Here is a 10,348-nt window from a genome sequence, read left to right on the forward strand (position 1 = left end):
TACTGTAAAGTGTGTTAAAATTACAAATAAAGTAAGATTTTTATATCAAATGCAACATCATTGTTTGGGTGGTGTTTGTTATTACCGAGGTTTACTAGTATCCTGGTGCACTGGCTTGAGCAAACTGGTTCACTAGTTGTTTTAGATGTTGGTTAATGCCGGCATGACTTCAGTCTGAACCATTCCTCTTTATGTGTAATATCCTTGCTTATATTTTGCTTTTGTTAGTACATTTGCAGCGGCTTAGCAGCATAATCTTATTTCTAATCATCCCCAGGCCTTAACGAGGTGTGTATCTTTACTCTACCCTACACATGGCACACCTTGGGTCTGCTGAGAAATAAGTGAATATGAGGGAGGATGCTTACATGATGCACCTCTTGACATTTGCATGGGCCTAACTCAGTGAAATACCACATGGAATATGCTGAATTGATAACATCTCTGTTGGACTCCATAATGTGTGCTCGCCCTGGATGGCATAGGGGATTGTTTCATCTATTCCTGTCAACTGGTAAATTATATTAATTCACATTTCCCTGCCGTGCCACTCAGACTGTGCATGACCAGTTAATCATGCATTAAGATACATTTCAGTGACATAATGACACTACAATACCATTGCCATTATGATCACTGTTGCTGTTGTATTTATTTTTAATTTCATGCAATATGCAAAGGAAAAGAAAAACAACTGTTTAGTTTATCTCTCCTTCACCAACTTCCTCAAGCATTGCATGAGATGGCTGCATCCTGCATCCAACAGGATACCCACAATGCCCTTCTTTACACGCCTCCCCGCGCCTCCCCGCCAATCCCGCCAATCCAGCGAGACACACGAGGGAGGGACGGTCGTACGCATGCGCAGTACTGCTGCGGATCAAGGAAGGGTAACCGTTCATTAGCCTTAAGCTTGTTGTCTTAGTGGGGGGGAAAGCTCACACAGTGTTTGTTTTTATTAAGTTTTCAGGTATAAACATTGGGATATTATTGCGTCAACATACATACAGTTGGTGTTTTTTGTCAACGTGAGTTTTTGTTTGTGAAAGAGTAAGCCGGAGACGCCCGCTTGCTTTAGCTAACCTCGCTAGCTGGTGTCAACCTTTAGCCCCTACAGGACTAGCTAGCGTTAGGAAGTCGCTTTTTAGCATAACAGCGTACATAATCTACGTAATCTGACATTGTCATTTTCGTAATTTTAAACTGTCTGTTGTGCCATAGTGTATTGTCAATGTATCGCCTGTAGAGTTAATTTAACTGACTGGCGGTACCTGATTTCCTCTTACAGTTAGCTATCGCTGGCCAAACCCTCTGTAGTCTGGAGCCGCATCATCATCAGCACCATCATCATCATCATCACCATGTTTTGTGCCTATCTGCTGCTGCTGCTGGGTGTGGGAGTCTCAGCCGTGGAGGTCCAGCGCCCTCGCGGTGTTCCTCTGTCAAGTGAGCATCATCAGAATATATTCAGATTATACCGTTTTGCTCTAAATGTACGGTAAAGTTACTTCCTGTTATGATACCTATTGCACCATCAGTGTCATCCTGTTTTAACACCTGGCAGCATAATCTGCACCTAATTTTTTTATGTCATGTCAGCAGCTGTCTGCATCTCGTCTACCACCTGTGAATACCAGCCTTTAGTGTGTCCACTGTGATATTAGAGCTGGATTTTTTCTGTTTTTTTTTTTTTTTTTTTTTTCCACTAACTAGACTCAAGAGTTTTAATCTCACATGCACAGCGAAATTCTTACAGCAGCTACTAAGTTAGGGGAATCTTAGCAGCTGTGATCATGTGACTGGCGATTTGCACAAGCATTTCTGCCTGTGCACGGTCTGTGTAGATTAGGCAATTGTGTGGCTTGTTTGAAAGAGTGCTCAGCTGCTTTTTTAACATCACGTACATAGCCAGAGTCTTGACTTTACAGTTCAGCTGTTTGTTGTATTGATTTAAAATATAAATCTGGTTTAATCAATTTATGGCCTAGTCCACCCATGTGATATTTATACTACCTCAGATTGTCCATTTTAAACGAGATTGGAGTATATTAGATTAGACTTTACTTACATTGAATCAGTTTACAATTACTCTCAGTGGCCAGTTTATTAGGGCTACTTGCACAGTCTAATTCAATCCAATCCAACTGTTCTGCCATAAAGTTTACTTTTATACATATAATGCTCAGCTTTTCTTTTTGCACAGTAATAGAGGTGTTCATTCAGTTCTATGCTTGGCATTGAGCTTATAGTTAATGCTGCTGTTGGACTGGACTGCATTTTACTGAGAGGTGTTTCCACTATTCTGTCCCCCTCGTGTATGTGAATAGGGAGGACAACAAATTAGAAACACCAATATAATGTAGTCCAGTATAAGACCTCTGCAAACTACAACCTCAATGATGAACATAGAATTAAATTTACACATTCTCCACAATGTCAACAAAAACTGAACATTATAAACTTTCTTAAAAGGTAGAATTTATAATCCTGAACTGAATTATACTGTACAGATGGACTTAATGAAATGGCCACAGAGTGTATATTCCTTTGGTCATAGTGGCATTGGTTGTATTCACATTGTGTACAGATGCATGGTTTAGCAGCAAGCACCCAAGATTTTCACACTTGTGTACAGTGAAGTGACCAATAATTGTGATTTAATTTGATTTGACATGTCACTAGCCCAGTGTGAAATAACCACGTCAGCTTTTTTAAAATGTCAGGGATATGGCTCTGACATGTTTTCCTCTATTCCGACCCAACAGAGCGGCAGTTCTATGAAGAAAATAAACCTTTCACCTGCTTGGATGGCTCCCGCACCATTCCCTTTGACAGAGTGAATGACGATTACTGTGACTGCCAGGATGGCTCTGACGAGCCAGGTGTGTACATCTCACGCTCTGGTAGCCAGCTTACTGGAGATGCACAGGAAGACAAATGCATGACAGGCTGAAAATCACTTTGATGCTGCTTGTTCTTGATTGCGTTGTCACAGTGCGTAGAATTCAATAGCCAGTTTCCAGAGAAATCTGCTTACTTATTCAATATATGCTAGCTGTGGATTTGCAGGAATGACATTTCTTTTCTTGCAGGTACTGCTGCTTGTCCCAATGGAAGTTTCCACTGCACCAATGCAGGTTTCCGTTCAGCCTTCATCCCCTCTTCTCGTGTCAACGATGGCATCTGTGGTAAGAATATGCCCCCCCACCCCACCCCCCAAAATTGCATTGAGTTATTTATATAGGCATGTAGTGTGACGAGGGTTTTAATTAATGTGTGTGCTTTCTGCAGACTGCTGTGACACAACAGATGAGTATAACAGTGGCGCCACCTGTCAGAACACCTGCAGGTGAGTATGTTTGAATTATAACTCCATTGATACACCCACTGACTATCATCTAAGACAGGTTTCTCAATAGACACTTAAAATAGCACAAGGTATAGTATCATCACATCATGTGTTTTTGCAGATGTCATTATTGTTTGGTTATGGTGTTATGGAAATGTGATTAAAATAAAATTAGAACAAATTTACTCCCTTTTTTACTCATTAACCTCGAGGTGTGTGCGTGTCTATGTGTTAGAGTATGATTTAAGCAAAAACCTACAAACTTGATGCCTTTCAATGAATATATATTCTTTCCTACTTCTTGAATTACATGTTGTATTTCTTATGTGATCTGTAGGGAGTTGGGGCGCAAAGAGAGAGAGAGCCTGCAGAAGATGGCAGAGATTGCCAAGGAGGGCTTTCTGCTCAAACAGCAGCTTATACATGAGGCCAAGAGAGGCCTAGAGGAAAAACAGGTGTGAATCATAAAACAGCTTTGGGGGGTTGTGTTGAGCAAAAACATGCTCAAACTCCTGAAATACACCACCACTCTGGGTCAGAGCTCAATCACAGTATCATAAATGTTTGGAGACAGTGATGCTGTGGAGTTTAAATGCTCTTAGTTACATTTATAACAACAAAGAAATCCACGCATTCTGTGTAAAGCACTATATATCACATTACTTTGCCACCTTTTTGCTAATTTGTTTTGAAAGCCTGGGATTCACATGTTAAACTCAGAATCACTTTTTATTAACCAAGTTCAGAGGAGGTTGTTAAACATGACCAACACCTTACAGGTTGTGTAGTCAGAACCACCACAAACACAAAAGTACACCTAAGGAGATACAACCGCATAAACTGTGCTAGAGAATTGCAGCAAGCTGTTAATATTCCTATATTTTGTAGATTATACAGTGTGATTAATCAGAACCACTCACCCCAAGTCAGAAACAGTCTACCTGCCTGAAGTCTGCAACAAAATTTAATTCAGCTAATCTGAGAGTGATGAGTCGCCACATCTTCCAGTCTGACAGCAGGGTATTTTGGGGGAAGCACTGTTGTTTCGGGGTGCTTTATATTTCATTTTTGCACTACAAAATTGCCTTGTTAAGTTATGATAGAGTAGCTGTCTTTTTTTTTTTTTTTTAAATAAGGCTTGTCATGGTTGCTTCTGACAGTGATTTTCTTGGCATAAATGTCTATGAACTGCGTCCTAAATTATTTGGAAATTTCAGGTGTTGTGTTGTTTTGATTTAGGTAGAGTTTAGTGATAGAATTCAATTGTTTCAACAGGCCAAACTGGAAGAACTTCAAACCAGCAAGAAAGGTATGGAAGAGAAGGTGGAGGCCTTGAGAACTGTGAAAGAGGCTGCAGAGCAGCCAGAAAAGGAAGCTAAAGAGCGCCATCTAAAGGCCTGGGAAGGTAAATTGAGACGTGGCCATTGTATCACCCTCTGCAGTTTGTTCTGAGCACCACATGACTGTGGCTGTGTTTACATCATCTTGACTCACTGGTCTGAGTTTACCTTTGTCCAGATGAATAGATATCATAGTTCCATCGTTCAAGTTCCAGTCAAAGTTATGCAGCTGGGCCGCATCCAGTAGAAATTTCAATGCAATCCTTTGTGAATCTATTTTGCTAATGGATTAATTGTCTATTTTATTAACCTAACAATGAGCTATTTTTAGTCATTTAATGGCTGGATGGCTTCTAAAAAACTGTGGTATGCTTAATCTTAACAAGTGCCAAAAGAGTTTACATATGTGTATCGTTTCATTTGAAAATAATTGTTGACTTTTTGAATTAAAAAAACTTAACTGTTACTTAGCTGGTGTCTCCTGAAGTTTGAGAAATATGTGTCTGCCATGCTGACCCAATGTAGAAATGAGTGCATATGATCATTATTTCTGATCCTTAATAAGTAGTAAGAATGTGTCTCATTACATTCATTCTTGTTTCAGAACAAAAAGCTCTCATTCGTATGGAGAAGGACAAGGCAAAGATGGCTGAGGTTTTTCTCGAATTGGATGAGGATGCAGATGGATTGTGAGTATCGGAGCCCTGAGGAGTTATTATCACCCTTGGTGAAGGGAGGTTTACCAGGGGAGGATTTTAATGAGCTTCGTAGGAAGAAGGCGCCAACTAGAGTTGTAACCTAACCAGTTTTTAAAAATAGAGATAATTGAACAGTGGAAAATTGAGACATAACAGTATATTCAATTTCTGGTTCAGTTTAATACACAATACAGGGTTCATGATTCAATAATCACAGTATTTTAAGCAAACTGAATAATGAAAGTTATGACTGAAGTATGACTGCAGGAAAACATTAAACAAATGTGCAAACCATGAACATTGTGAATACAGGCTTCTGTAAGTTATTTATTTATTTATTTTAATTTTTTTAATGCCAGTTCAAATAAAAGAGACCACTTTCATCCCAAAATAAGCCTGAAGAATAGAAAAAAATAGCAACACCAAAAAACGACAAGTGTACATCTGTACAACTTGGAAAGTTTCTTACTGGAGAAGTAGTGCAGTACAAAGAGTTTGACCGTTGACACCATATTCATGACCAAAACACAACATTTAACCATATAATAGTGGCCGTAGTTTTCCATCGTGAAGTCCATGTACTCAGTGCATTGTGTTCCTGTTGTTATCTGTAGGGCAAAGCTGTCACAATACCTACAAAAAGTCTTTGTCTTGTCAGTTGTTTTGCTGCCATGTTCTTTCTTAATTGGAAGCCCAAAATGCTGGCCATTTTGTTGGCTATGTCTACACTCTATTAAGTTTAATTGGACCCAGCGGATGTGATGACCCAAGCTAAAACTTGCTAGTCCTGCACTTTTGATTGTTCAAGTTGTGCAAAAAAGAAAAGATATTCCACAAAACAGATATTTCACAAGTACTGAAAGTGCAGGCATTTTTCATCTTCATAACTCCAACCTTTTTGTGTCACAAACATTTCTGGCATCCGTAATTGAAAAGAATAATTTCCTCAACAAATGTCAGTTAACTGAAGACAGATTATGTTTATATTGTTTAGCTATATGGCTACCTTGGCTGATCATTACCAAATGTGCAAGATAATTCTGTTTTCAAATGTCTGTTTTGTTGGCTGACTTGCAGACATGTAGCCAGTCATTAGTGTGATTGTGTGGGTGATGTTGTGTTTTTGTTTATCTCAGTATCACAGTGGCTGAGCTCCTGTCCCACTCTGAGCTGGACCCAGATTCAGATGGTTCATTGACAGAAACGGAGGTCCAGGTTAGATATCTTCTGTGTACTTAAAGAAATTGTGTTTGTCATAAGACACATTTGTAACGGTATTTTGAGCTGAACAAAACAAGATGTTGAGATTGTCTTTGGTTCATTTAGGGATTGCTGGGAGGAGCTGACAAGGTGGACACAGTAGCATTCGAGACTGTTTGGGGTAACATCAAAGAAAAATACATATCAAAGGTAAGAGCCTGAGTCTTCTTTCATTATAATCCCTGTATGAAGCCTCAGCTCATCTAAATTTGAGACTTTGTCGGCATCAGACTCAAGCAGACACCCCGGCACCAGTGGAGACCCCACAGGAAGAGGTGAGGGAGCCAGTTCCAGACAATGACTCTGAGCAGTACCCTGAGGATGACATCCCAGAGGAGGAGGAAGAGGAGGAGGAGGAAGAGGAGGATGATGATGACCCAGATGAGGAAGATGATAAGGTAAGCTGATTGCGTTTCTCCAGTCAGTTTTTATGCTGCAGGAGTCTCGGTTTTGTTGCAGTGAGTCACTCTGTCTGTGCTTGATCTGCAGATCCCGCCTACAATGCGGACTCAAGAGAAGAAAGAGGATGACGAGGGGACCATGCCGCCCTATGACCAAGAAACTCAGAATCTCATTGATGGTACATACACATTTGGTCGTGTTTGTGTGTGTGTCTGTGCATGTATGTCTGTGTGTGTGTGTGTCTGTCTGTCTGCGGCGAATCTTGCATACTAATGCAACTATCAGCTAATTATTTTTTGTGCACAGTTATGACTGTATGATCATGGACCACTCATGGTTGTAGTGATTCAAAACCTTTGAAGTACGTTCAGAGATACAAACGAGAATGAGTTCAAGGAAACAGTGCAAAACAGGGATGCATCCCTGTTCTGGGCCATGCTGGTTCCAGTCCATTGAAAAAAGACCAAATGCCAGTTCAGGACAGAAGCAGAAGTCACTGGGGGCCCGAGACCAACTTATCTTGTTATAACTTGAAACATTTTATGTTTTATCAATATAAGTTACCTCATTATAACATGAAAGTTTTATGTTATGACAGTAGTAGTTATCGTGTGATAACAAAATGTTTTACATTTTTAACAATAAATGTTTTATGTTGAAGCAATACAAGTTAGTATATTGTTACAACAATAACTTTCTTATGTTTCTTATTATAATGTGTTAAGTTTGTACATCATAATAATGTAAAAAGAAGTCATTATAATGTAAAAATAACCTGAAAAACATCTTGTTGTAACAAGAAACTTTTCACATTATAATATGATACTGATCCTTTTTTGTTTTTCTGGTGTGGCAGCAATACGCTTCTGTATCTGCAACATGAAGCACAGTGTATATCGTAAGATGCATACATAAATGATGACTATTTGTGGGTATATATCTGTGTTCATACAGTATATGTGTGGCCTGAATTGGTATAATTTAGAGTTTCATAGCTCTCTACCATGGAGGCATATTGTTAATTCGGCATGTCTGATTCCCAGCTGCTCAGAAAGCCAGAGATGAATTTGATGAGGCTGAGAGAGCTCTCCGCGAAGTGGATGATCAGATCAAGTAAGTCCTCAGCGTAAATATGAATGGGCTTCTTTGCCTGAAAATGTAATCACAGTGTTTGGTACCACAGCTGCAGTCTAACTTTGGCAGCTGCAGTGGGTAAGAGATTAATGTTATTACAGTCATAATTACTGCGTTATTAGTTGGAGAACTATAAAATAAAACACACTTTTTTAGGGTGTATTGTCTCTCAAGCAGTGCTGGTCTAATTTTGTATTTGCTTTTTATCTGCAGGAGCCTTGAGAAGGAGATCTCCTTTGACTATGGGCCCAGTGCTGAGTTTGCCTACCTCTATAGCCAGTGTTATGAGCTATCTACTAGCGAGTATGTTCACACTTTGCATTTGGGAATATGTATTTTCTATCTATCTTATGTATTATTTGGTGGTAATTCTCAGTTATTAGAGATTATTTTCCTTGATTTTTCAGGTACATCTACAGGCTTTGTCCATTTAATCGAGTATCCCAGAAGCCCAAGTACGGGGGATCAGAAACCAGCCTTGGGTAAGGACGTGCCCTTTCTGTTATGTTATGTAATGTATTTTAAATGCTTGCTTGACTCCTTGTCTGCTTGTCATTCCCTCTAGAACCTGGGGAACATGGGCAGGGCCTGAGGCTAATGTTTACTCTGTGATGAAGTATGAACATGGAACAGGGTGCTGGCAAGGCCCCAACCGATCCACCACAGTAAGTGTCAGCCTCTTCCCAAGCCTGGACTTGAACCTTTTCCACAGCTCTTTTTTTTTCTCTACAGCTTGATGGTTCCTCACTGGACCAAGTGTTTATAGTTTGGATGTTCACTGTCTTTCAGGTGAAGTTAACCTGTGGTAAGGAGACAATTGTGACGTCTACCTCAGAGCCAAGTCGCTGTGAGTACTTGATGGAGTTCACCACCCCTGCCGTCTGCCAGGAGCCCCCGAGTCTGGATCCAACTCTACATGAGCATGAGGAGCTATAGATTCATGCCAGTTGTACGTATTTCAGGATTTCTAAATGTAGTGTGGATGCACATGTGAGGTGGCAAATCTGAATATCAGTTCAGAACATAATCTGACACAAGATCTGTCAACTGCGCCACATTTTGTCCTCATTTTTAGCAAGTTCAGTGTTTTTGCACCAAAAAACTATTAACTATCAACAGTTGACCTTCACTTCTACTCTGTGCTTATTGAATCAGTTTAAGAGTTTTCTTTACGTGTAGATACAAAATTACAGCATTGTGAAGAAAAGGTTTTTCCATTGCAATATCTGCTTCCTATTAGAAGAAGAGCAGAGCAGGAAGAGCAAGGTAATGGCAATTTCATTTGACTTAATTGTGTTGCCAAAGATGCAGTATAGATGTGTTAAGTGATTTCAGGTGCAGTGCCCCTTTTTAAATATACAAAGATTAGAATTTGATATTGATCAGATCAAAGTGGTGGTTTAAATTGACATTTAGCGTGAGAAGTATGTCTCTTCTGTGTTATGTTTGATGGTGATAATGCAGACTAGGCATTAACCTGAGTGTAGCATCAGTGTCAGAGTATTGTAGATGAGTATATGTGTGGTCAGTGTCAAAAGTGTGGAGGTGAGTGGATGTGGGACACCAGACATGACTCTTGAACAAACACCAAACCCAGATTTTGGATCCCTTCTCACTCACCCCCATTTCCTCTGAACACCCAGCTAGGTTTATATGTTGTGCTCACCTTAAAATAGCACAAGGGACAAGCACATCAGTTCCTATGTACTGGTAAATGCTGAGTCCTTTGAAATTAAATCTACAGGGACCGAGTGCAACTGAATTGCCTTGCCTGTAATGCAGTAACAAGGAAGCTGTGGCTTGACTGACCAAAGCTCATATGTTCTCTCTCTCGCAGGTTGTTAAGGGACCACAGTCGCCACAGCAGCATGACTTGCTCTGCTACAATGAGCTCCACCACCTCAGCCTCAGTTAAAAAAGAGAATAATGGAAGGGATTTCAAAACTGTAGTTATCTCTTCTGAACTTCAAACCTCCAATGCTTCTTGATTTGTCTTTTTTTCCCTCACATTTGTGTCAAAATGTAGTATCATTCCATTGTTTTCAAATAAACTTCTTTTTAACATATTCCATAGTGTTGCCTCCTTTTTGTAACATTGCCTCTTGTCCAGTATAACTTGAAATGAGTGATTTCTCAAGCCATACAGGGTGTTTTAAAAGTAGCAT

The 10,348-nt window shown here is 39.8% G+C and overlaps 1 protein-coding gene and 1 long non-coding RNA gene across 2 annotated transcripts in view; one reads left to right on the forward strand and one right to left on the reverse strand.

Moving 5' to 3' along the window:
- LOC115364395 (uncharacterized) overlaps window positions 1-1,369 on the reverse strand; it is a 7,249-nt gene extending 5,880 nt beyond the window's left edge. The window contains exon 1 of the long non-coding RNA XR_003928664.1: window positions 1,272-1,369. This is a non-coding gene — a long non-coding RNA (uncharacterized LOC115364395). The remainder of the gene's footprint in view (window positions 1-1,271) is intronic.
- prkcsh (PRKCSH beta subunit of glucosidase II) lies at window positions 1,314-10,249 on the forward strand. The gene is made up of 17 exons (XM_030058936.1): window positions 1,314-1,446; window positions 2,766-2,882; window positions 3,093-3,188; window positions 3,292-3,349; window positions 3,687-3,804; window positions 4,625-4,754; window positions 5,294-5,378; window positions 6,524-6,602; window positions 6,714-6,797; window positions 6,878-7,045; window positions 7,137-7,227; window positions 8,093-8,162; window positions 8,397-8,486; window positions 8,591-8,665; window positions 8,749-8,848; window positions 8,973-9,132; window positions 10,021-10,249. Exons 1-16 carry the CDS (start codon window positions 1,362-1,364, stop codon window positions 9,117-9,119), a joined length of 1,593 nt encoding a protein of 530 aa, XP_029914796.1. The 5' UTR covers window positions 1,314-1,361; the 3' UTR covers window positions 9,120-9,132; window positions 10,021-10,249.
- Window positions 10,250-10,348: the final 99 nt, after the last annotated feature.

The sequence above is a fragment of the Myripristis murdjan genome, chromosome 8, assembly GCF_902150065.1.
Source record: "Myripristis murdjan chromosome 8, fMyrMur1.1, whole genome shotgun sequence".
NCBI lineage: Eukaryota > Metazoa > Chordata > Actinopteri > Holocentriformes > Holocentridae > Myripristis > Myripristis murdjan.

Bases quoted from the DNA above. Each gene is read 5' to 3' on its own strand.
- prkcsh (XM_030058936.1), top strand. From the start codon at position 1,362: ATGTTTTGTGCCTATCTGCTGCTGCTGCTGGGTGTGGGAGTCTCAGCC. The intron at 1,447-2,765 runs GTGAGCATCATC...CCGACCCAACAG, and splicing joins TCGCGGTGTTCCTCTGTCAA to AGCGGCAGTTCTATGAAGAA. The intron at 3,350-3,686 runs GTGAGTATGTTT...TGTGATCTGTAG, and splicing joins ACCTGTCAGAACACCTGCAG to GGAGTTGGGGCGCAAAGAGA.